The sequence below is a fragment of the Callorhinus ursinus genome, unplaced genomic scaffold, assembly GCF_003265705.2.
Source record: "Callorhinus ursinus isolate GAN/ISIS: 27379988/994484 unplaced genomic scaffold, GSC_fseal_2.0 scaffold10, whole genome shotgun sequence".
NCBI classification, from domain to species: Eukaryota; Metazoa; Chordata; class Mammalia; order Carnivora; family Otariidae; genus Callorhinus; species Callorhinus ursinus.
In genome coordinates, this window is record NW_027397072.1 from 84,293,184 (window position 1) to 84,319,353 (window position 26,170).

General features: G+C 40.0%; 1 protein-coding gene and 1 pseudogene across 2 annotated transcripts in view; one reads left to right on the forward strand and one right to left on the reverse strand.

Annotated features, from left to right (window-relative positions):
• Nucleotides 1–1,865: 1,865 nt before the first annotated feature.
• On the reverse strand, nucleotides 1,866–3,154 carry LOC141373644 (heterogeneous nuclear ribonucleoprotein A1-like; annotated as a pseudogene).
• A 20,460-nt stretch (nucleotides 3,155–23,614) lies between these two features.
• MRPS9 (mitochondrial ribosomal protein S9) overlaps nucleotides 23,615–26,170 on the forward strand; it is a 61,929-nt gene continuing 59,373 nt past the window's right edge. For both annotated transcript variants that reach the window (XM_025869077.2, XM_073897919.1), the window contains exon 1: nucleotides 23,615–23,777. In XM_025869077.2, coding sequence (XP_025724862.1) covers nucleotides 23,643–23,777 — 135 coding nt within the window. In that variant the 5' untranslated portion in view covers nucleotides 23,615–23,642. The remainder of the gene's footprint in view (nucleotides 23,778–26,170) is intronic.

Here is a 26,170-nt window from a genome sequence, read left to right on the forward strand (position 1 = left end):
CCACAAAGCTTTGAGTCAAGCCTGTCGGGACAGCCAGGGTCTGGGAGACTTCATTCCAGCTGACATCTGGATGACTAGCATTTCTGCTTCCAGAACAAAAAGGTACTCTCCAGGATGCTTCCTGCGCCTTGGGTGCTCTCTGCGTGAATCCCCTGACAAATGTCTTCCGTACCTCTGGGTTCTCGAAACTTCCTCAGTTCAGTCTCCTGTACTCAGCCTGTCTTCTTTATTAGCTCGCCTTTCCTTCCTTCCTTTTGTCCAAATGGCATTTTCCAAAGTGCTCCGAGCACGCCTCTTCTACTTTCTCCAGCTCACCGATCCATGAGGTCACCCCGGAAGCCACAGTTCCCAGAGTTCCATTGTAGGGATACATGAATCACCTTGAACTTGAGGGCCCTCGGCGGCTGCAAGTTCATCATGCGCTTGGAAACAGTTTGTTGTAATATTCACTTCATTTCGAACTTTTCAAACTTTTTCTGTAAAGTTTAGGAACTATTTTAGATTTCACAGGCCATATGGCCTCCGTAGCAACCATGCCGTTCTGCCATTTTGCACGAAAGCAGCCATAGACGATATGTAAACAAATAGTTATGGCTGTGTGCCAGTGACATTTTATTTACAAAAACAGCCAGTGGGAAGGAGTTGGCCCACAGGCCTGCGTATGATGTAAGCAAGCACTTGCCAAAATGAATACCAGGCCCCTATAGATGGCTGGATCTGGGTAATATGGGCCAGATTTCCCTGTGGGTGTGCAATCCTTCCCCCAAGAGTTTTATGGATTTCAAGATTTTTCAAGGTGAATTTTAGCTCTAGACCTTGGTTTTGCATGGGGTTGCCTCTGTTCTGTACCTGGTCTGCCCTGCTTTGTGTACATAAGGCATTCACTGATGTTAGTATTTATTAAACTATTCACGCTATATTTTGGCAATGGTATCATTTTGCTAGGGCTATCACAACAAAGTACCACGCACTGGGTGGTTTAAACAACAGAAATTTATTTTCTCAAAATTCAGGAGGCTAGAAGTCCAAGATCAAGGTGCCAGCAGGGTTCAAGTCTTCTGAGGCTTCTTTAAAAAGTTAAATTTAAATAAAATTTAAATTCCAGTTAGTCAACATTCAGTGTAATATTAGTTTCAGGTGTACAATGTAGTGATTCAACACTTCCATGTAACACCCAGGATTTATCACAAGTACCCTCCTTAATCCCCATCATATATTTAACCCACTGCCCCACCCCCCCCACCTCCCCTCTGGTCACCACCAGTTTGTTCTCTGTAGTTAAGAGTCTGTTTCTTGGTTTGTCTCTCTCTCTCTTTTTCTTTATTCATTTTGTTTTATTACTTAAATTCCACATATGAGTGAAATCATATGGTATTTGTCTTTCTCTGTCTGACTTATTTCACTTAGCATAATACTCCCTAGCTCCATCCACATCATTGCAAGGGGCAAGATTTCCTTCTTTTTCATGACTGAGTAATATTCCATTACACACACACACACACACACACACACACGTGTGTATATATTTTAAAAAAAACAGTTATTCAGCATCATGATCAGACTATTATATTTAGCAATCAACAGCAAGGGTAGAAAAAGAAAAAAAACTACATTAAAACCCTTTGTTGGAATGCATTACACTTTCCACAGAACAGAAACTAAAATAACTTGTTATATTAGTCACAAATCCAGTCCTCAAGTTTTTTTGCTGAAGCATGTGAGTATTGTCTCAAATCTGTCTTCTTTGTAGCAGCTCGGCCCTGCCCCCACTGTGCTTGGCTGAGGTCCAAATCTGTCATAACCGATAGCTTTCCTGTCCCTTCTCTGGCTCTCCTCTCCTGCTAAGCTTTGGTTCCTGGCAGTGATTAAAACCTCCTGCCACTGTTGTAGCTACTGCTGCTGCTGGAACTGCCACAGCCACCTTGGTTTCATGGTTTGGCAAGGTATTGGCCTCCACCACCGTAGGGGTCAGAGCTCTGCCTCCAAAATTTCTTCTGATCATCGGTCCAAAATTTGAGGATTGATTGTTGTAGTTGCCAAAATCATCATAGCTTCCACCACCTCCAAAGTTGCTTCCATCATTACAAAATCCATTATAGCCATCCCGCTGCCACCATATCCACCACCACCTCGACTGCCACCAAAGCCACCTCGACCACTGAAGTTCCCTCCACGACCAAAGTTGTCATTCCCACCCAAACCACCTCCACAGCCACCACCAGAGTTTCCAGAACCACTTCGACCTCTTTGGCTGGAGGAAGCCCCAGCCATCTCTTGCTTAGACAGGGCTTTCCTTAGTTCACTGTCGTGGCCATTCACAGTATGGGCTTTTTGAATGACAATCTTGTCTACAGAGTCATGGTCATCAAATGTTACAAAAGCAAAACTTCTCTTCTTGCCACTGCCTTGGTCAGTCATGATTTCAGTCACTTTAATTTTCCCATACTATTCAAAACAATCTCTTAGATGATGTCCTTCAGAGTCTTCTTTAACGCCACCAACAAAAATCTTTTTCAGTTAAGTGGGTACCAGGTCTTTAAGAATATTCTCTTGAGGGTGCCTGGGTGGCTCAGTTGGTTAAGTGACTGCCTTAGGCTCAGGTCATGATCCTGGAGTTTCAGGATCGAGTCCCACATCAGGCTTGCTCAGCGGGGAGTCTGCTTCTCCCTTTGATCCTTCCACATCTCATGCTCTCTCTCTCTTTCTCTCTCTCATTCTCTCTCTCTCTCTCAAATAAATATATAAAATCTTTAAAAATTTTTAAAGATTAAAAAAATTTAAAAAATAAAAAGAATCTTCTCTTGAGACTGCCCTCTTTGGTTCCACAAGTCTTCCATCCACCTGTGTGGCCTTACCTTCATGGCTGCATCCACCTTCTCCACAGTGGCATACTTGACAAACCCAAAGCATCTGGAGTGTTTGGTGTTCGGATCTCTCATTACCATACAGTCTGTAAGTGTTCCCCATTGCTTAAAATGACTCCTCAGACTCTCATGGGTTGTTTCAAGCTCAAACCTCCGATGAAGAGCTTCCGCAGCTGTTCAGGTTCTTTGAGAGACTCTGACTTAGATGTGACTACAGTAGGAGGGGAGACTTTAACAATGCTTACTTGGTGGCGTCCACAGGCAGAAAGGACCACATCTTCTTTATCCATTCATTTGTTGATGGACGCTTAAGCTGCTTCCATGATTTGGCTATTGTAGATAATGTTGCTATAAACATCAGGGTGCATGTATCCATTTGAATTAATATTTTTGTATTCTTTATTTTTAAAGATTTAATTTATTTATGGGGGGGAGGAGCAGAGGGAGAGGGACAAGCAGACTCCATGCTGAGCACAATGCCCAACGTGGGTCTTGATCTCAGGACCCTGAGATCATGACCTGAACGGAAACCAAGAGTCAGACACTTAACTGACTGAGACATCCAGGCACCCTGAATTAGTACATTTACATTCTTCGGATAAATACCTAGTAGGACTGCATTGTAGGGTAGTTCTGTTTTTAACTTTCTGTGAAAACTCCATACTCTTTTCACAGTGGCCACACCAGTTAGCATTCCCACCAACAGTACAAGACGGTAAAAGTCTTTTTTGACCACTCTGCCACTCTGGATTTTAATCAGTCTCTGTTTCCCAAGTGGTGTCCAGATTTTCACCATCCAACTAGCATTCCTTTTATTTGCCCCCTTTTACCAAATCTTTACCTCCTTCCTTCTGGATGTGGTCACACAGTTGGCCTGAAGATTGAGGTCAATCACATGACAATCAATCAATCACGCCTACGTGATGAAGACCCAACAAAGACCCTGGACACTGAAGCTCAAGTGGGTGTCCTAGAATTCACTGGACCTAGAATAACCAAAATGATATTGGAAAAGATGAGCAAAGATAAAGGACCTAAATTATCTGGGGTTTTTTTAGAATTAATTTTTTCTTAGTGAGAGAGAGAGAGCACACCAGCAGGGAGGGGCAGAGGGAGAAGGAGAGAGAGAATCCCAAGCAGTCTCCATGCTCAGTGCAGAGCCCGATATAAGGCTCAAATCTCACAACCCTGAGATCATGACTCGGGCCAAAATCAAGAGTCAGATACCCAACCAACTGAGCCACCCAGGCACCCCTTAAATTAACTGTTTTTAATCTTTATAATAAGGTCACAGTAAAAGATAGTGTGGTATTGGTGTTACACAAATAGATCAATGAAATAGAGATTCTAGAAATAGAATTACATATATATGGTAAATTTATTTTCAACAAACGTGTCAAGGCAATTCATCAACAAAAAGATAATCTTTTCACCAAATGGTGCTAGAATAATTGGATAGCCATATGCAGAAAATAGCCTCAATCTTTATGTCACACCATGTAAAAATACTAACTTGAAATCATATATTTACACATAAGAGCAAAAACTAAAACATATCTAGAATAAGAAATAAGAAAAAACCCAGTGACCTTGGGTTCAACAAGGAGTTCTTAAATATGACACTGAAAGTATGAATTATAAAAGGAAAAATCAAAACAATTGGACTTCATTGACATGAAAAGCTTTTGTTCTTCTTAAAGGCAATATTAAGAAAATGAAAAAACAAGCCATGTGCTGGAAGAAATTATTTGCAAAACATATATCCTACAAAGGATAAAGGATAAAGACCTCATAACTCAAGAATAAGACAAGCCAATTTTTTAAGTGGGCAACAGAAGAACACATAGATGACTAATAAGCACATGAAAAGATGCTCCATATCATTAGTTTTTAGAGAATTGCAAATTAAAACCATGAGACACACTTCACACCCACCACACAGTTAACCATAAAATGACTGACTACACCAAGTGTTGGCAAGGATCCAGAGCAACACTCACTTTCTTAAGTTAAAAATACATCTACCCTATGACCCAGCTATTCCACTCTTAGCTATTTATCTAATCAGAAGAAATGGAAGCATATGTCTGCACAAGAACTTGCACTGTATTTATAAATGACCCCAAACTGGATACAACCCAAGTGTCCATTAACTAGTGAATGGATAAACCAGTTATGATTAAACTATACCAAGGAATATTACTCAGAAATAAAAACAAATGAACTATTGATACAAAAGTATGTGGAAGAACGTTTAAAGTACTGAGTTAAAGCAATCAGAGTTCTGCCCCTGAAAAAGGAGTACAAACCGCATAATTCCATTTACATAAAATTCTAGAAAATTCAAACTCAACTCTAGTGACAGAAAGCAGCTCAGTGGTCATCTGGAACTGGGGTTGAATGGAGGGATAACAAAGGGGCACAAAGAAACTTTTGGGCATGTGGATCTATTCATTATTGTGATTGTGGTGATGGTTTTACAGATGTGTATATATATATATATATATAATAATTTATCAAGTTGTGCACTTTAAAGATGTGCAATTTACGTATGTCAATTATACCTCAATGAAGCTGTAAAAAATATTAGCCATTAATATCAGGTAAAAAATTAAAATAAATACATGCATCATACACAAAAATAAAAATGATGATATCTCATCGTGGTGAGGGATGAAGAAGCCAATCCTGTCTGTAAAAACTCCTGGCTCTGGTGAGAGAGCTGTTCGTGGTCTCTAACAATGAAGCTAGAGCCAAATCAGTGTATTAGAGAAGACAGGAGATGGGTCAAGGAGAATGTACACTCGTCCAGGAGTGAGGGGAGAGCTCAGGGAAGAAGCCAACAATCCAAATGAACCCTGAAGAAGTCAAACTGAGTGAGGGAGAAGGAATGAATGCCAGAGAGATTGAAGAGCCTGAACAAATGCACAGATTCGGGTATGCTTTTGGGCGGGGCTCAAGAGCAGTATCACCTCCCCTAGATAGCATATGTTTCGCTGTATGGATATTCAGATCTGTAGCCATATTACTAATCAGATAAAATAGTTTCTTTCTTAATGCGAGCCCCATTTGAGTGTCCTTATTCTTTGTAGGACCCTTTTATAAGCACTTCACTGTTTATGTTGCAAGCACTGTGGTATCTACTCATATATCCATAGGAACCCAGTGCCTGGGGAAGTTCTTTTTAAACTGAAGGTCCTTTCAAGACAGTTAAGTCTTGAAAAACTAGTGCTCCTTTTGGCTCAGAAGGTACACTTGTAGCGTCCTTGAAGTACTCAAAGCCTTTTCATATAAAGTTTATTTTCTCAGTCATATAAGAATCACAGGTTCAAATAAAATACCTACAATATACAGGAAGAAGGGAAACACTCCCACAGTTATGCCACACTAACCATCACTGTTAACATTTTGACATTTACTTTGAGGCTTGTTCTTTTTAAGATTTTATTTATTTATTTGAGAGAGAGAGAGAGAGCACGAGCGAGAGAGCCTGTGCACAAGCGGGGTGCGGGGCAGAGGGAGAGGAAGAAGCAGGTTCCTTGCTGAGCATGAAGCTGGAAGTGGGGCTCGATCCCAGGACCCAGAGATCATGACCTGAACCCAAGGCAGACGCTTAACCGACTGAGCCACCCAGGCGCCCCTACTTTGAGGCTTTTAATGCACTTTTTAACACAGAGGTGACTAAGATATTTATGTTGTTGTTTCTTGCGAAGAGTATTTTTTGGTCCATAAAGCTAATTAATTAGCCGGGTGTATTTCTACTTTATATCTGGGAATTCCATCTGCTCAAGTAAAAGGAATTTATCAGTTATTTACATTATCAAGAGATGGCCTGCCACTCTCACACGGATGCTTGTCTGATGGATAAAGGACAAAAATTAAAGCAGTGTCAGTTACAGACGGCATTCACCAATAAGTTATTCAATAGTATTCAACAGTAACTATATTAATGCGCTCCTTTTTAAATCAGCTAATGGAAAGTTAAGTGTTAGCAGGGCCTGTTCCCAGATTGAACAAGAGTCATCAGCTTCCTGGTAGTCAACTTTTGGGTTGAAGAGGGTTTTCAATGGGAATGTGTGCATTTGATGAATGCTAATTACATGCTTCCAAATCTTCTTTAGCCAATCCCGTTTGCAGCTGTTATCCAAGTTATTTTGTAAATGTCTGAAACAGCTGTCAACATTCTGAGGGGGAAGCTCTTCAATCAATGAATTGACAGAAATGCAATACTTAGATTTTTCTGAGCAGAAGGCGCGAGAACATCATATACATCTATTTAGCGATGTAGCCAGCAATGAAAGGGAACGATTGATACTGCTGTTGTGTTTTGTTGAAGAAAATTTTCATGCTCATGGGCATGGAAAGTACATCATAAGAGCGCCCTACTTGGGGGGAGACCCACAAAGTCAAATGGGATGTTTGAGTGTCCTAAGGATACAAGCAATGCAATCTTATTTCCTATCAATAAGAACGCTTCTAGTAGTGTATAGCAACATTGTAAATCATATTTTAATTAAAATTTTAGTACTTGTTGATGTTATTTGTTTATTGTCTCAATACAACATTTTTAACAGATGACATCTGGACATTTTACTTCATTTCTCTCTCTTTTTTTCCTCTATAAAATTCTTTAGTAAATCTAATTGTCAAGAAATGCATCAGACTGACAGCTCTGGAAAATGAAGCCTTTTATTCAGGCTCAGAATCTGTGTATTTAGAAAAGCACTACCTTCATGCTCCTCTTGGCCTCAATTCCTTACTGAGACTTGAAGACTCAGGTCACTTTTAACCTTCAGGTCGCATTTGCTTCTTTGCTAAGGTTACAGTCTTCAGGGGGAAAATGAGCATCAGGTATAGAAGTGCTTTCTGGAGCCTCATGTGTCAGAAAGAAGATTGAAGCCCACTCTGCCTTTCCACCTGCAACTGGTCCAAAATGATTCTTGAACTATCGTGACCTATTTAAAAGTAACCCAATGTTTTGTTTGCATGAGTGGAAGAGAAATCCTGTCTGCCCTGATTTTTCATGGAACTATGTCCCTGCATGGGCATGTCATAATTTTTCATGCCAGAAAACCAAAAAATATAATTAGGATGTGTAAGTTTGCAAAAGTCTGCCCGGTTAAGTCATGCTGGCAGAATACGTATACTCATCTCTGCAAATTTGATACTGATGATCACATATATGAAACTATTTTGCTATTGGTGCAGTTCCCTAATAGACGAATACATCAGCAGTCATGGCATGCTAGCCCTGGGCAGTTTTTAAAAACACACAAAATAATCTTTTAACTTTCAAATGATTAAACATAGATGGTCCTCTTTGTTGACCCTGGAATTTCTTCAAGCATTGCAGAATAAAAGTTGGTTTGTTTCTTTCCAATCTATGTTTCACTCTCTCTTAGTTTCTCTTTCCTCTCTTAACTAACCTACTTCTAGGGTTAGTTACCATGGCGCCACCAGAAGCATATATTGAGACAAAGATAAGCGTGCAAATGATTTATTCTGGAACTGCTCCCAGGAGAAACTAAGGGACGGGGGAAGCAAGACAGGGAAAGAGAAAAGGCAAGCAAGGGTGTATGATCTCAGGCAAAGTTTGCTGAAGAGAAGAAATAGCCTGACCTGGCAGGGGAACTGGGTTACAAGTTTTCCTCAGTTTATCCCAATTGCAGGCAAGAGAGCTGGGCTTTCATTGGCTGCATCAGTCAGCCATTGGCTAGGGGCTTACCTGAGGAGGCAAGACCTCCCAGGCATTTCCTGCTTTCTGTACTTATGCCCAAAGTGACTTCAGCAGACCTTGGGCAGACCTCCAAAGAAAGACACAGGTGTGGACAATTACAAGCAAAAGCCTACAGAAGCCAAAGGAGGGGTGCATAAGAATAAAAGAGATCCAACTGAATCTGGCTGAGCCCCAACAGTGTCCAATACACATAGGAACATTAGACAATATCCTGGAATTGCAAAGTGAGGACAGTGCTCATTCAGAAATCAGGAGCTTTGTCCTGAAAGAGTACAAAAATGTCTGAGCAGTCATATTTGGAGTAGCATGCTCACTGCCACAAGAGAAAGAAAGCATAGAGCAGAGATTCCCGTGCTCATTAGAATCGCATGGGAGCTTTTGGAACTCCCAAAGCCCAGGACATACTCCGGACCATTCAATCACAGTCTCTGGGCCTAGGGCCAGACAGCAGTGTTTTTCAACATGCAGTCAATGTAAAGAAACTATGGCATAGAATATGGTCTCAATATTGATGGCACTTGCAAAAAGATATCCGTTGCCTTTCCTAAAATGGCTTTTGTTCACAGTCTATAAAAACAAAACAAGCAAACACACAAAAATCTGCTCCTTAATATGGTACCATGTTAGTAGGAAAATGCCTTGCTTTGGGCAAAGATATCAGACTATTTGCCTATTAGTATGTTATTTGGTATTTATTTAAAAATTGTTTAATTGGTGCAGGGACAAGCTATTCAGAGTTTTGCAGAAATCCACAGGGAAACATTTTATTGTCTTAAAAATACAAAACAAAGAGAACTATTTTAAGAAATAATAAGAAAGCCACTTTTTATCTTATAAAAATAAAGGGAGGATTCTGGGGAGATGGCAGAGCAGGGAGCACTAGGAATCTGTCTCCCCACCTAGACAGTAATTGTACTGGCAGATTCTGTCTGCTATCACTATTTTGGAACTCTGGAGTCTATTGAAGGCTTGCTACTTCCAGGGGAAGTAAATTTTCTGGATGGTAAATTGCACTTAATTTCAGTCAATTTCATTGTAGCAACTACCCATCTCCCATCCTCTGGCCCCACAATAGACAGCTGTGCACATGTTTCAGGAGCAGCTTGCATACAGCTTGAGGGAGCCAGGGTGGATAATAAGGACTCTGCCTCCAAATATCAGGGATCTGTGCTCTGATCGCTGATTGCTGTTTCTGATCACAGAAGAACAGGCGCAGAGTGCAGACACAGAGAGGCATTGTTGCCTTCATCCCTCCACTGTTACAAGCCTCTTGTCTTCGGGCTGAAATGACTGTCAGAGGATTTAAAGGGCCAGTGTCTTTTAAAATTTTCTTTTGTTCCCCCACCACCACCTCATTTCCTCCTTTGGGAGCCAGATAGTTAAGCTCTAGGATATTCAAAAGCAATCACATATATGGTGGGGAATTTAGAAAGTCATCATGCATACCCAGGGAAAAGTTCAGGCTCAGAAAAAAACCTGAGAAGACCTTTAGTTTATACCTCAGGCTGATCCCCAGCACAGAGCAGCCTACAACAATCAAAAAATAAAAGCAAAAACCAAAATCAGCAAACCCCAGGAAAAGGGAGAATCTGCTTTCCAGAGTTACCTCATTATTTTATTCAAATGCCTAGTTTTCAGTAAAACAAAACCACAAGGCACTCAATGAAACAGAAAAGTGTGGCTCATTTCAAGGAGGGAAAAAGACAACAAAAACTGTCCCTGAGAAAGACCCCATGACGGGCCTACTAGACAAAGACTCTAAAACATCTGTTTTAAAGATGTTCAAAGAACTAAAGGCAGACATGGAGAAAATAAAGAAAATGATGTGTAAACAAAATGAAAATAACAAAAAAGAGATTTGAAAACCTAAAAAAAGAAAGAACAGAAATTCTGGAGCTGAAAAGTACAATAACTGAAATGAAAAATTCACTAGAGAGATTCAGAGGCAGATTTGGGCAGGCAGAAGAAAGAATCAGTGAGCGTTAATATGGAGAAATGGAAAATATCAAGTCTAAGGAAAGAAAAAAAGATTGAAGAAAAGTGAACAGAGGCTAAGGGACTGATGGGACACCATAAGCCAATCAGCATACACACTGTGAGCATCTCAAAAGAGAGAAGAGAGAGAAAAGGGAAGAGAGATTATTTAAAAAAATAATGGGTCCCAATTCCCCAAATGTAATGAAAGACATGAATATGAACAAGAAGTTCAATGAACTCCACGCCGAATAAACTCGAAGGGACTCACACCAAGACACATTGCAATCAAGCTGTTGAAAGCCAAAGATGAAGAGAGAATCTTGACAACAGCAAGAGAAATGGCTCTTAACAAAGAAGAATCCTCAATAGAATAATCAGCAGACTTGTCTTCAGAAACTTTGGAACCAGAGGCAGTGGGCTGATGTATTCAAAGCGCTGAAAGAAAAAATCGTTGATCAAGAATCCTAGATTCAGCAAAACTGTCCTTCAGAAATGAGGGAGGTATTAAGACATTCCCAGATAAACAAAAGCTGAGGGAGTTCATCACCACTAGACTTGCCCTATAAGAAATTCGAAAAGGAATCCTGCAGGTTGAAATGCTTGGACACCAGACAAGTCCAAGCCATATGAAGTAAAGATCTCAGTGAAGTGAAATACACGGGCAATTATAAAAGCTAGTATTAATGTAATTTTGATTGGTAACTCCACTTTTTGTTCTCTGCATGATTTAAGAGACAAATATATTTTAAAAGTTATTAGTCTAAAAGCTAGTATTACTTTAACTTTGGTTTATAACTCTATATTTTGTTTTGTGCATAATTGAAGAGACTAATACATAAAAAATACAATTTTAGTTTATGTTTTGGACACATAATGCATAAAAGTGTAATTTTGTGACACTGATAACTGAAAGTGGTGGGGATGGAGCTGTGTAGGAGAAGTTTTCTGTGTTATTGAAGTTAAGCTGGTATAAATTCAAATTAAAGTGTTATGGCTTTGGGATGTCAAATGTAATCCTCATGGTAATCACAAAGAAAATATGGAATATACAAAAGGAAATGAGAAGGAAATTAATACATTTCACCATGAAAACATCAACTAAACATACAAAAAAGATAGTAATGTGGGCAATGAGAGACAAAAAGTGATAAGGCATATAGAAAACAGATGGCAAAGTGACAGAAGTAAGTCCCTCCTCCTCAGTAATTACTTTAAATGTAAATGGATTAAATTCTACAGTCAAAAGACAGAGATTGACAGTATAGCTTTAAAAATATGATCCAACTATATGCTGTCTACAAGAGACTTGCTTTAGATCAGAAACACAAATAGGTTGAAAGTGAAAGTATGGAAAAAGATATTCTGTGCAAATAGTAACCACATAGTGGCATTATTCACAATAGCAAGAATGTGGAAGCAACCCAAGTGTCTATTGGCAGATAAAGGCATAAGAAAAATCTGGTACATTCATAAAATGGAATGTTTTCAGCCTTAAAAAAAGAAAAGAAATTCTGCCACAGGCTACAACATGGATCAATGTTGAGGACATTATGCTAAATGAGATAAGCAGGTCACTAAAAGGCATATATGTCGGACTCCACTTTTATAAGTTTCCTTAAGTCATCAAATTAATAAGGACAGAAAAGAGAATGGTGGTTGTTAGGGTTTGGGAGAGGGGAGAATGTTTTTCTATAGGTTCACAGTTTCAGGTTTGCAAGATGAAAAGAGTTCTGGAGATGGACGCTGGTGATGGTCACACAACAGTGCAGATGTACTGGACCATACACTTCAAATAGTTAAGATGGTCAATATTATGATATGTGTATGTTACCACAATGAGAAAAAAAGAGAGATGTTAATATCAAACTATGAGAGAAAGGGTTTATGTGGAAAGGATTATAAGTCAAAGAAGGAAAATGGCAAGGAAAAAATAGAAGAGATATCTCAGCCAATTGTTTTTCTAAATCCTTACTTATTCACTCTTACTATGAACTTGGAGAATAAGCTTGAACTCCTGGCCAAGGGAGTAGTCATGAAACCTGGATACCAGTATTTAGGGCAAATTAGTGTTTTCAGTCATGAAATTATTTCAAAAATCATTAAAGGATTTTTTCACATTATTCAGGGTATTTTGATTCTCTCTCTCTCTCTCTCTCTCTCTCTCTCTCTCTCTCTCTGTGTGTGTGTGTGTGTGTGTGTGTGTGTGTGAAGAAATTAAGAACATCTACGAAATATAAGAGGCAATTCCATTTTCACAACCAATCTACCTAGATAATGTTTTATTTTTCCTTTGAAGTATTTTATTTTCATAGTGTTAATAGGTATTTTTTTTCTTTCTAAATATCAAATAACACTTTTCCAATGTTAATATGTGCTTTTAACACTTAAAATATGCAAGCCAGTGTATCCAAACTTGACAGTTCCTGGTATGCTTAAACTAATTAGATTGCTGTGAGAATCAAATGAGGTAAAATATATAACAACCCTTGAAAAATATAAATTATTGAATAAAGTTAAGGTATACATTTTGGTATAGATAAGGTTATAAATCTAGTTTTGGAGAAAGACAAATCTTACAAAGTGGAAATTTGTAAAATAAAACATGGAGTTGTGTATAATGTGCAATGCATTCACTTTAATTCCTAAAGGTGCTGAACTTTGGGAACCTCAATTAAATAATCATTACAATAACTAATTTATGGAGATATGTACGCACTGGGTCTGCATGCAGAAGATAATGGAGATGTCTGGATAGAAAATGAAGCATCAGTGAAGTTTTTTAGGAAATGAAAAAATCAGGGTTTCTAATATAAGGAATAGAAAATAAGTAAAAAAAAAACAAGTATTATGAATATGAAATAAAGGAGAGACGCATTTGCCAAGAAACTGGCAGTTCTCCTTATCCTTCATCCCAAACCACAGACACAAAGTAACATGGAGGACATGCTATTTGGAAAACTGATCTGATGATCATTATTTTCTCACCCACAATGTTGTACTTGCCTTGCTTCAAGGTCTAAGATGCCACTTTCTAAGGTTAGAAGGAAGGCATTTTCTGAGAGGTAAAAATCATCAATGGTCCTTTTCTATGCAATAAAAGTAGAAATGGACCCAATGGGCAACCGCACTATTACTGTAATGGCCAGTAAACTCACACTGAGCTACCCAGGCATCAAAGTAAATGTAGTTGACAGTACAAAGAGAAGGTGCACCCAAAGGTGTTCACAAACTCTCAATTTGTACACCTCCTTAACTTAGGAAAAGGGAATCAAATGACAGAATTATCAAAGATATCTATCTGACATCAAACAAAAATTGGAGAACAATCTGTATATGAACCTTGACCTCTGAAGGATGGTGGCGATAGGGGAAAAAAAAAGGCAATTTTATGTTTCATGTAATCATTCATTTAACCAACAAGCATTTATTGATTGCCTAGTATTGTGCCAGGCACAGTCCAGCTGAGGATACACCATGAACGAAACAGACATGGACCCTGCGCTCAAGGGATTTGACAAGGACTTCAGATTCATCTCATGTAAGCATCTACTAGAGCCTTAAGCCCCCTTTGTAATATCCCTATTAAGTGGTTGTTGCAAAAACCATGGGTTAGCTTGCTCAACATCCCTTCCAATTTCCTTCCTTCAACCAACATGTATATTCCAGGTCCCGGGTACTGTCTGAAAAACTGCTAGGAGTAGTGCAGTGAGCAAAACAATTAAGAAATTACATTTCTCCTGTACTGCTAAAGCAGGAAAGTTAAAGACTCCCTTGCAGCTTGAGTTCCAGGTATGGTTTAGTTTCTGCTGATCAGAAGTATCCATGTGAGACTTGAATTTGTAACTGGTTTAAGTGGGAAAAGATGAGCAGAGCGTGAGGCATATCCCGTTGGCTGGTGCACATAGTAGCTGTGTGCATCTCAAAGCGCAGCTGCGGCATGATCCACTGTCCCTTTCAATGATTTTTTTGAATACCTGGTAATAAATCCCTCTCTATTGAAACCAGTTAAGAGTGGATACCATTGCCTGAAATGGAACACACACTGACACAGTGTTATTAACCCAAAACTTGTACCTATTGTTGTCTAGAAGGAATCCCTCCCGTCTGCTGGGAAGCTGCAAATCTACAATACGTGTGTGTGTATGTGTGTCTGTGTATCTGTGTGTGTGTGTGTGTGTGTGTGTGTGTGTGTGTGTGTGATTATGGGCAAACAAAAGACAGAAGATCAAAACTAAAGTTTAGTTTCTTTTCTCACATTCTCTCTTTCCAACCATAGGCCAAATGTATTTTTAAAAAATCTGGAAGTCGTGCTATCTCGTACTATCAATTCTACCTTCTCTGGCATAACTGCATGAGTTGTTGAATTCTTAAATTGAACTCTTGATTCTGACTACATAAAGAAACACATTGCCCTGATTGGATAAGAAGTTTTAAGAAATCTGAATATTTGACAAGCGCGTGCCTTGAGGTCGGCAACCTATATCTAAAAAGTGCTAGGCATATATATATATATATATATGTAAGATAGCAGGAAATCATGGATTTACCACAGAAGCATAAATATTTGTAAGTTTCAAAGGTCATTAAGAATGTAACTCTAAAAGCTTGGTTTGAAAACTGATATGCTTATTTCAGGAATCTGTATTTCCCAAGATAAAATGTTCCTTTGAGTCTAAAGTCAAAATAACAACATGCAGGTGTTTACAATCTAATCATAGCAAACCATTCATAAAGAGATGAGATAGTTTAATCAGACACTAGGCTGTGATATGCTTCTTGAAATTGGACACAATTTCAGATTTCAGATATGATACTTGATTTTGGAAAACAGTTGGAAAATGGGCCAGCAATGTATCTTCAGTGGAAATCGGAAAGGGGGCATGCAAATGCTTAAGCGTCATTTAAGGATAGTGAAGAATAATTTTTAATCACCTGATTTGATAAATTGAGATAGAAAATTCTACTTGGTAGGTACTATAAAATGGGGTAGGTTAATTGCCTTCAGAGAGGGTTTGGAAGTGGTTCTGCATAATGGTAAAGAAATGAGTTAGATGGTTTTCTTATTTTGATTTGCAGCTCTATAAAACATTTAGGAAATAAAACCATCTTGATCCATTTGGCAGGAAGTAATGTTTTCCTTCTCAAACTCCCAAATTACTTAGCAATTCTTTCATGACTATATCACAATCTTTCTAGAATAATCATATTTGTGTAAATATCTTTTTCCCCTTATAAGTTTATAAGCTCCTGAAAGACAGGTATCATATTAATACTCAGATCGTTCCTATCACAGAACATTGCAAAACAGGTATCAATAATACTGGGTGATAAAGACACAATAGTTTTTGTGTAGATTGAATTTCTTACTTCAATTCCTATAGTACTAAATTTCCACTTTTCAGCGGGGCAGTGAAGTCAGCAGAGACACTAGGCAGGTTTATCTATGTCTCCAAATTATGAAATAACCAGTTCCTTGGTTGGCCCTTCTGGAAGAATCCTTTGAGCCCTAGGGCCCCAGCATTTCTAGCTATCTTTGCTGCAAAATCTGAATAGTTCTGGGGCTCATGTTTATATCAGGAAACATTTTTCCAGTTCATGTGTGTCGCAGTCATGGTGGGCAGTGCAGAAGGCAGGATGGAATAAGAACCTGCGTGGGAACAGTCTGAAGTGGGACCCCAAGAGTGGAGGGGACATGGTGACTGGAGGGTATGGAGGGTATGTGGTCAACCTAGAGTATCCACATTTAAACTTCACACACACACACACACACACACACACACACACACACACACACACACCACTGTGCAGACAAAGAAAACGTATCTGAAGGGCAGCCAATTTTTGACTGCTAAAGAGCAACTTAGACAGAAGTATTCTCATGTCCTTACACCAGAGATGGGATGGGTGATAAGTGTGAGAGCCGCAGACAGAGTTACGTGGGGTTGGATGCTAATGCAAGAGGACAAGGGAACTGGGTCCTGGGAGAGAACGGTTAACAGCAAGGAGATACAATGTATAAAGGGGAAAGTGGGGATTCTAAAGACACCCTGGTTAACTAACTCAGTTCTCCTGGGACTGGCCATAATATGGAAGTGTGGTTAGGTGTGTGTCTTCCATGCCATGTTGCTTGGCTCCATGCCTTCCTAGCTGTGGCACCCTATGCAAGTTACTTAACACACCCACACTTCAACTTCCTTATGTCTAATACGAGGATAATAATAGTGTCTCCCTCATAAGGATGGTGTTATGATTCAATGAGGCAAAACTTAGAACAGCCCTCAGTGACTGCCATATAATGTTATATAATGCTCTTTCAATTAATATTTTGTGTGTGTTCACTTGCATATGCGGTATAATTTATACAACTCTCTTCCATATTTCTTGGAATTACAGCTCATGGTCCATCTAAATGCATACGCTTTCTCAGAGACGCTAGAAATATGTTGCTCTTACCTTCACTTCCTCAAAAGCATAAGAATGAAGATTATACTTCAGAACATCTCTTTTTTTTCCAGGCCCAGATGACAATCTTCTACTTATTTACATTTTCGGGCTGCATCAACTTCTTCCCCACAATGCACTTTTTAAATCGCCTCCCTGCTGTGTAAAGTGGCACCTCCTCTCTTTGTCCTAAAATATAGTCTCTTTATGCCTCAAGAAGTTTATTTTGGCTCTAGTGTTCTGGAATTTGATTATTAAGTCTGTATTTATTTTAGCCAGGCCCTCACTGATTTTATTGATTTCAATTATATTCTTTCTTAACTTTTTTTTTTTTTTTGCTCTGAAATCCTGTATCTTGACTATGTCCAATCTATAATCTTGGCTATTTAGCTCCCCTTTTCTAGACCTTCTTTACTTCTGTTCAGGGCTCATCACAAGGGAATCCTGTATCGAGCCAAATCCATGCCAAGGGAGGGCATGGATGAAAGAAATACCCATAATATCATAGAACATTTTGTATGCACTACTATTCCTAATAGGGAAACCACTTATAATTCCACCACCCAGTCAGAGTAACTACTTCTACTGTCTACATGCACTTAAAAAAATGACTTAATCTATGCAAAATAATTACAAATATGGTCAAGAAGACACTGGCCCTAAGCACACTGCCCCTGAAGCTATGTATGTTGGAAATGATTTTCAATGCACAGCAAATGGTGTGATCGATCCACCTTTATGTTCCATGTGAATTTGTTTTATTTTTGATAATGAAGCCTGGAGAAATGATTCCTGAAGCATCATAACAACATTGACTGACAGCTCCCTAATTTCTGTGTCTTTTATAGCAAGCATAATTGACAGCTCATAGGTAAAGAGCATATGTAGATGGATTGGGTCCACACTGAACACAGTGGGGGAAAATACCAAAGAAGGTATTTGTTCTATTTGTTATTAATTGAAATCCAATTAATATTGTAAAATATATGCATTTGGGGAGAATAGATTTACTTGTAGGCTGAGACAGATTCAGTTTTTAAACTGTTACAGAAGCTTCATATATAGCGATAATGTACTAAAATTACCTCATAAGTATTTTTACACTTCAGCAAAATTTGCATTACTCATTTCCTTACTCCACGTACACTGCTTATTTAGCTGGTCTAGATAATAAAAACATTTTAAGTTGTAGATTTAAATTTCACTGAAGTTGTGTGGGCACCTGCCTGGGTAGGTTAAGTTAAAAGTCTGGCCCCATTAAAAACAAGAATCCTGCAATGCCACTTCTAAGTATATACCCAAAAGAATTCAAAGCAGGAATTCAAATAGATACTTGTGCACTCATGTTCATAGCACCATTATTCACAATAGCCAGGAGGTGAAAATAACTCATGTGTCCCTCGATGGATGGATGGATAAACCAAATGTGGAACAATGGAACAATGAAACAATGGAACAATGGAATATTATTGATCCTTAAAAAGAATGAAATCCTGAAACATGCTACCAGATGGATGAAACTTGAAAACGTTATGCTAAGTAAAATAAGCCAGGCCCAAACGGACAAGTATTTTGTGATTGCACTTATCTGTGGTACTTAAAATAGTCAAATTCATAATGACAGAAAGTAGGATGGTGGTTACCAGGGATTGGGAAGAGGGTGATTGGAAGGTGTTTAATGGGGACAGAGTTTCAGTTTGGGAAGATTGACACATTCTGGAGATGGATGGGGGTGGTGGTTGCACAACAACATGAACATTCTTAATGCCACTGAACTATACACTTACAAAGTGTTAAAATGGTAAACTTTATGTTGTGTATTTTTTAACCACACATGTACACAAAAGACACGTATGAATCTGCACGGTCAGACCAGATGGTAAGATGAAAGAGTATTGACACCTGATGAAATGTAATGGAATCTGACCTTAGGAAGAACTGTGAAAGATTTGGAAGGCTTTATGCTGGGTCTCACTCAGAGATGTAGTAGGTCTGGCCTGGGACCCAAGAATTTGCATTTCTAATGAATTCCCAGGTGTGTTTGTTATCTATTGCTGCATAACAAATTAACCCATATTTTAGTGACTTAAAAGAATGTACATTTATTATCTCATAATTTCTGTGGCCCAGGAGTCTGAGATTAGTGGTTCTGGCTCAGGATCTCTCATGAGGTCGTAATCAAGCTGTTGACTGGGGGCTGAAGTCATATGAAGACTTGGTTGGAGGACCCACTTTTAGGATGGCTCACTCCCACCATTGTTAGCTAGAGACTTTAGTTCCTCCCTAGGCAGATCTCTCAGTATGGCTGTCTCACCGCACGACATCTGAGTTCCCCAGAGTGGAGGCTTCAAGAGACAGAGAGCAAGCAGGAAGCCAGCATTTGTGACTAGTTCTAAAGTCTAATCTTGATAGACAGGTCATTAAATCCAGCTCATATTCAAAAGGAAGGACTCCACCTTTTAAAAGGAAGAGTACCGGGGCGCCCGGGTGGCTCAGTCAGTGAAGCATCTGCCTTCAGCTTGGGTCATGATCCCAGGGTCCTGGGATCGGGTCCTGCATCGGGCTCCCTGCTCAGCGGGGAGTCTGCTTCTCCCTCTGCCCCTCTTCTCACTCATGCTCTCTCTTGTGCTCTCTCTCCCTCAAATAAATAAAATCTTAAAAAAGAAAAAGGAGGAGTACCAAAAAGTTGTAGACGTTTTAAAAAAACAATATACTGGGTTTATTCTTGGGGCTGCTGTAAGAAAGTGCCATAAACTGGGTGACTTAAACAACAGAAATTTATTCTCTCACAATTCTGGAGGCTGGAAGGCTGAGATCAAGGTGTTAGTAGAGCTAGTTTCTTCTGAGGCCTGTGAGGGAAAATTTGTTCCTGATCTCTTTCCTTGCTTCTGGTAGCCTCACGTGCTGCATGGCTTACAGCTTACGGATGGTCATCTTCCTCCTGTGTCTTTACATTGTTTTCCCTTTGTACATGTCTATCTCTAAATCAAAATTTCCCTATAATATTGTCCTTGTGGATCAGGACCCACTCCACTGATCTCTTTTTTACCTGATTACCTCTAGATAACCCTTATTTCCAAATAAGCTCATGTTATGAAGTACTGGGTGTTAGGACTTCAACATCTTCTGACTTGGATCTAATTTAACTCACAATATAATCAGGTAATGCTGAGGTTCCTGCTCTGGGGATCATACTTTTGAGAATCACTGGTCTAATCCACCCCTTGGTTACACTAATGAGAAATGTAGGTTTTCCATAAGCTAAACGAACTAGCGAGTGTCAAAGAGTGAGCTTACGGCAGAGTTCAGACGATACCACATATTTCTTGGTCTACACTCAGTGCACTTTCCATGAACCACAGAGTGTTTGGTCATCTTTGACCCAAAGTTCTCTGAAGAGCTCAGTTATCTGTGGGCCCATGAAGACTTTGTGTTTTTTCTAGGTTATGGTTTTTCACTCTGACTCACAAAACTCTGTAGTTCCAGGAATCCTTTAAAGGGTGTGTGTGTGTGTGTGTGTGTGTGTGTGTGTGTGTGTGTATGTGTGTGTGTGAATTTTCTGGAAACTACATCATTCATCATTAAGTTATTTACACAGGGAAGGAGAAAAGAGAGGGTAGGAGATGAAGAGGAGATAATGAAGGAGAGAAGAGTAAGGAAATGGGGTGTGAGAAATACAGAAAAAAGAAATAACCATTGTACCAATTTACATTCCTGCCATAGCCTGCCATATCTCCCGGTGTGAGTCACCGTGGGAGGTGAGATGAAATCAGCTCTACCTGTTATATGTATCTATATTTTTAGAAATTCAAGGTTAAGATGAACACCTATATATCCACCAGTTATCTAAAGACAAAGAACATTGGCAGGAGCACTGACACTTCTGTGTGCCCTGTTCACAGCACCCTCTCCCTCCTTCCTGGGTTATTTACTATTCCCAAGTTGGTGTGGATCATGCTCTTGTTTTTCTTTATGGTTTTACTACGGAGGGATAGACCCTTAAACAATATCTTGCTTTGTTTTACCTGGTTTTGAACTTTACGTAAATGGAATCAGACTGGGTAAGCATATGTGACTTCCTTTTTTTCCTCTACCTGGTGATTATCGTGTGATTGTGATTCATTCATTGTCATTGACGTCCATCCATCCTCGGATCAATAGATAGGTTACTTTTGTTGTTACAAAAAAATAATATTATGAACATTCTTATGTTTGTGTAGTGATGTGTGTCTGCTCCTTGGTGAGTTAGCCACAGAGACTACACCAGGTAGAGCTGCCCGAGATAATGGGAATCTTTCCAAAGCTGTGTCTCCCAGAGCAGGGGTAAGCAGGTTCCTTTTATTAGGGTTTGGGATGAATATTCAGAGAGGGAGGTCTCATCATCGCATGCAATGGACAGACATAGAGTTACACATTCCCACTCAGAAAACATGCCTATACATATGTTGTATGTCATGCCAATGAGGCTTATGTCCCTCATTGGCATGACATATGGGGATTTTAATGTTATAATGAAGTTCAGACACTTTATGATTCATCTGCACAGGTGTCTGTCCTGGGGGGTCATATTCAAATGTTTTTTTCTTGTTCCAGCAATTCGTTAGTTTCTAAAAGATAAAATTTATAGTTAGGCAGAAGCTTCTAGGAGTTCCTCAGTTCAGGGGTCTCACTGATGGCAAAGATACATGTCTTCTGGTACACTGTGCAAGAATTTCTGCAGGGTATATGCCTAGGATTGTAACTGATGGATTGTAGGGTGTACTCCCCTTAACATCATGGATTGGTTGGCTGATTTCAGGAGGGCTGAACTACTATACTCCCACCAGAAGCATCTAGAAGTTATTGCTATCTCATGTCTCAGCAGCACTTGTTAGTTCAACATTATGCCTACAAGCTGACTTTAGAACTAAACCCTCACATTAGCTGTGACCCCACCATATTGGACTTTGGGGACTTTATGATCCTTGTGCCTAGGATGCCTGATGCCTCTGACATAATAGGTGCTCAGTAAATGAGAGGAAAATTAAATGAATCTAAGCTTTAGCTGTGTGGTAAAACTACATTTTTTTCTATTTTAAATGTTTACCAGCACATTCCTGATCCCAATCTTTCCTTCTGACTCCAAATTATGTACCTAATGTCAACCTATAGTGGTGTATTTTTTCCAAACTCATAGGCTACACAGGAAATTTCATGCAGCAGTTCAAGTGTTGCCCCTAGAGGTGGGAAATGTATTACATTCACTTTACTGTAATCTAATGAAAGATTATAACATGAATTTTAGAGAAAAAAAATAGAAAACTTTACAATTCCTAACCTTAATTTCTGAACTTACTTCGTTCTTATATGTTCCAAAATTTTTAAAGAAATAGTAAAAATTCTGTTTTCACATACTTATTTGGTTGTTTTCTTAATTAAATACCCACAATTAAGTTAAAAACACTTTTGTGACAATGCATAGGAACTGCTGTCTAAAGGCATCTATTTTAATGAGCTATAAAGTTTTGGTTCCCAAATCCTGGTTTGTCAACCTCTGCCAATTTCTGATGAAAGTTTTACTAGCCTAAAAGGTAATAGCAGAACAACAGAGTGAGTTTTCAATACAGTGAAGTGCATTCCATTTAAAGGAACACTTTTTTTTTCCTGGGATTATGTCATTTCTACCTTTTTAATGACTAAATGTGTTTTAAGAAATGATGGTGTATGTATTTGCTTGGCAACTTTGTGTGTTTGTATTTTAATTTTCCTGGTCCTTCAATTCTAAATGTGTGGAAACCCTTTCAGAGCAGCTTACTGCATCATTTAAAATGTATTTTGTAGAAAGCACCCTGGGAGTTACTCTCAAGGGCACACAAGTCTCAGAAAGCAAGGTATACTCATTTCTATTCCATGACGGTGCATTTAATTCTGATTGGATTTCAAGTTAAGGCTTAGCGCTAATACTATGGGGAGAGGCGTGTAAACAAGGCTAAGACTGTTTCATCCTCACCTGTGAATGGTTTAGCCTGCGCGTTACACAGTTAAACAATAGGAGTGTGAGCGCCATGGAAGGTATAGAGTGGTTTGGCAGTTGCTGGAGGGAGGTGGAGACCCTGGACCCTGAAAATGTGAAAAGGTAGAGAGAAGGGGAAACCCATAGTAGAAAGACATATAGGAGGCAAGGCTTGGGGTCCATTCTGGCGTGAGCAAAGAGAGCAGCCTCTGCGTTGGAGTGTGGTGAAGTCAGACCGCAGAAGGAGGTGCTGGGGAGCGGCGCGGGTTCTGCGGTTCAGGGAGAGCCAGCTCGAGGTGCAGCGCTGGGCAAGGGAAGGAAGGGTTCGCTAAAGAGCCACGTGGAAGTCATACCAAGACTTAGACAACAACAGAATTCAGCAGCTGTAGAAGGCGAAACAGGCCAAGAGGTACAACCCACTACCACTTCAGCTTGGGGCTACTACGAACCAGGGGGTGGAGTCGGACACGTCCCGGGAGCTCACACACCCAACCAGCGACGAGCAGCCCCGGACCGCGGAACACGCCCCCTGCTTCTTCCCGACAGCCCCCGGAACCTAGCTCCCACCGGCGCCTGCGCATGCTTCAGGCCCCGCCCCTTCGCCCTCTTGCCCGGGTCTCCGGCAGCCAATATGGCGGCTTCCCGTGTGTCTTGCGCCGCAGCAGCTTCCTACCGGCTTTTTCTCGGAGGTAGGGTTAGCCTCGCCCGGAGACAAGGCGTCTGGAAAGCAGCGGCTGCTGAGTTGCAGACAGGTGCTGTATTCCAGGTAAGGGAGAAGTGGAAGCACTGGTCCGTGTAGCGCGAAGATGTGGAGCCGGCGCCGCTACCTTCCCCTGGCCTTTCGCGTTCCCTCAGACGGGGACTTAAGGGTCTGGGGTATCTAGTAGAGGTCTGAGGTTGAGAGAGGAGGAATGGGTATTAGTTTGCAGCGGCCACTTGAGGTTGTTTCTGGTTTTCGCAGGTGCAGTGAGGGAGGAAGTTATCTGCAGTCGGAACTAGAGCGACCCCCTTCCTTAAGTTGGCTGCCAAGCTAAGGGGAGTCGGTGCCTTAGGTGTGGTGTAGGGTCCGGTCCTTCCCGCTTGCTCCGCGGTCCAGTGGGGAGGAAGGCCACGCCAGAGGAGGTGAATGAGAACTGGACTCCTGCAGTAGTCTGGAAGACTTAATGGAGAAAGTCACCGTGGATAGGTTTGATAGTGACTTTACAAGTGCCTTGCATCTGTGCAGTTTCTGTTAATTTTCCCGACACCTTGTCTCTGGAGAGATGGAAACCAGAACTTGTACTTTTCCTTTACTCCTGAGGGCAATGAGAAGCCAAGATTCTAGCTTCACGGGACTCAGTTGGGTGATGGTGCCATTTGCTGACATGGAATTTCAAAAGGAGGGAAAAGTTTTGAGAAGAAAGAAAACGAGTTTAGTTTTGGATATAAATGTGTTTACTATACAGTTATAATTGGGATGTCCAACTGGAGATTTCCAGTAGGCCCAAAGATTGACAGGTTTATAGTTCAAGAAGAAATCTGATTTACAAGTCCTCTGTTAACTTGTAGATGTTAATCAAGGCCTTGGAAGTGAATTCAGACACCTAGTGAAGGTGTCCTGAACTGGAATAAATAGAGGGACAGGGCCCTGAAGGACAACAGTCAAGGAAGAAGAGCCTCCCAAAGATTGAGCATGAACTGCCAAAGTTCATTCAGTGAACCAGACAGGGTGATGTTATGGAAAACAGGTGAATGTTTTAAGTAGGGAAAGTGATAAACAAGTACCAAATACTGCAAAGAAGTCAAATATTATGAAATAAAAACTATTGAGAAAAGGAATGCTGTATATTTTTAATCATCTTTTATATTTTAACCTAAATCAACCAGTCCATCTATTCATTTATCCATCATTTATTTTTTAATACTTTTTTTTTTTTAAAGATTTTATTTATTTATTTGAGAGAGAGAGTGTGAGCAGGGGGAAGGGCAGAGGGAGAGGGAGAAGCAGACTCTGGGCTGAGCGGGAAGCACTCAGCAGGGGAGCCCTACTTGGGGCTCCATCCCAGGATCCTGAGATCATGGCCTGAGCTGAAACCAAGAGTGGGATGCTTAACCGACTGAGTCACCCGGGTGCCCCTTAATACTTTATCATTGGAAAATATGTTGGAAAATTTTATTTTTCATGCATCTGAGTATATTTTCCCTGTATATGCTTAGTTAGCTATAAAAGGGGCTATAGCATATAGAATGTTTTTATTGTTGACACTTGAAGTGTGTGTATGGAGGAAGGGGTGCTAACTTTCCCTCCCTCAAACTCTATGTATCTTCTATCTTCCTCTATGTTCTTTTTATCATATGCATCCATATATGTCAGTGGTAATAGTTGATGCACATTTATTTTGTTTCACATTTTCTTACCATTAATAAAATGCTCAGTAAACATCCTGTAATAATTCTTAGGTGCTGTTGCTTTTATTTGTGTAGGAGAGAGTTCCAGTTGGGAGTTTATTGCTACAAAGTATGTGTACATCTTACATTTGAATAGATATTTCCACATAGCTTTCCAGGAAGGCAGTAGCAATCCACACTCCATCATTGATGTCTGAGAGTGCCCCTTTTCCTACTGGCATCAGGTATTTTTTTCAGTAAGATGGGTGAACAGTGATTTTTCCTTGCTACTTTAATTTTCATCTCCCTGACTTGAAATAAAGCTTTCTTCTCCTCCATATGGCAGATGTTTACTGAGCACTTTACTTGAGCCAGGCACTGTGAAGTAAACAAATCATTATCAAATAATTACCAGACAGTATTGACCCTTAGCACTCCCTAGGGATGATCCTTAGATTGCCGAATCCCCAAATTCCTTAGTATTGTCACAGTTTATGTTTTACCACAGGGAGTGCAACACATATAACTGAAAGACTTAACTGACCCCAGTCAGACCCTTACTATTACCATATATATGGTTAAAGACATAAAGCTTTTTTTTTTTTTCCTGGCACAGAGCTTGTCTGTCTTAAATATTAATACTCCTTCACTTCCATCTCTAACATTAATAGTTATATTTTTCTCAGGCCACCTGGGTGGCTCAGTCGGTTGGACATCCAACTAGATTTGGGCTCAGGTCATGATATCAGGGTCATGAGATCAAGCCCTGCCTGAGACTCTGCGCTGGGGGTG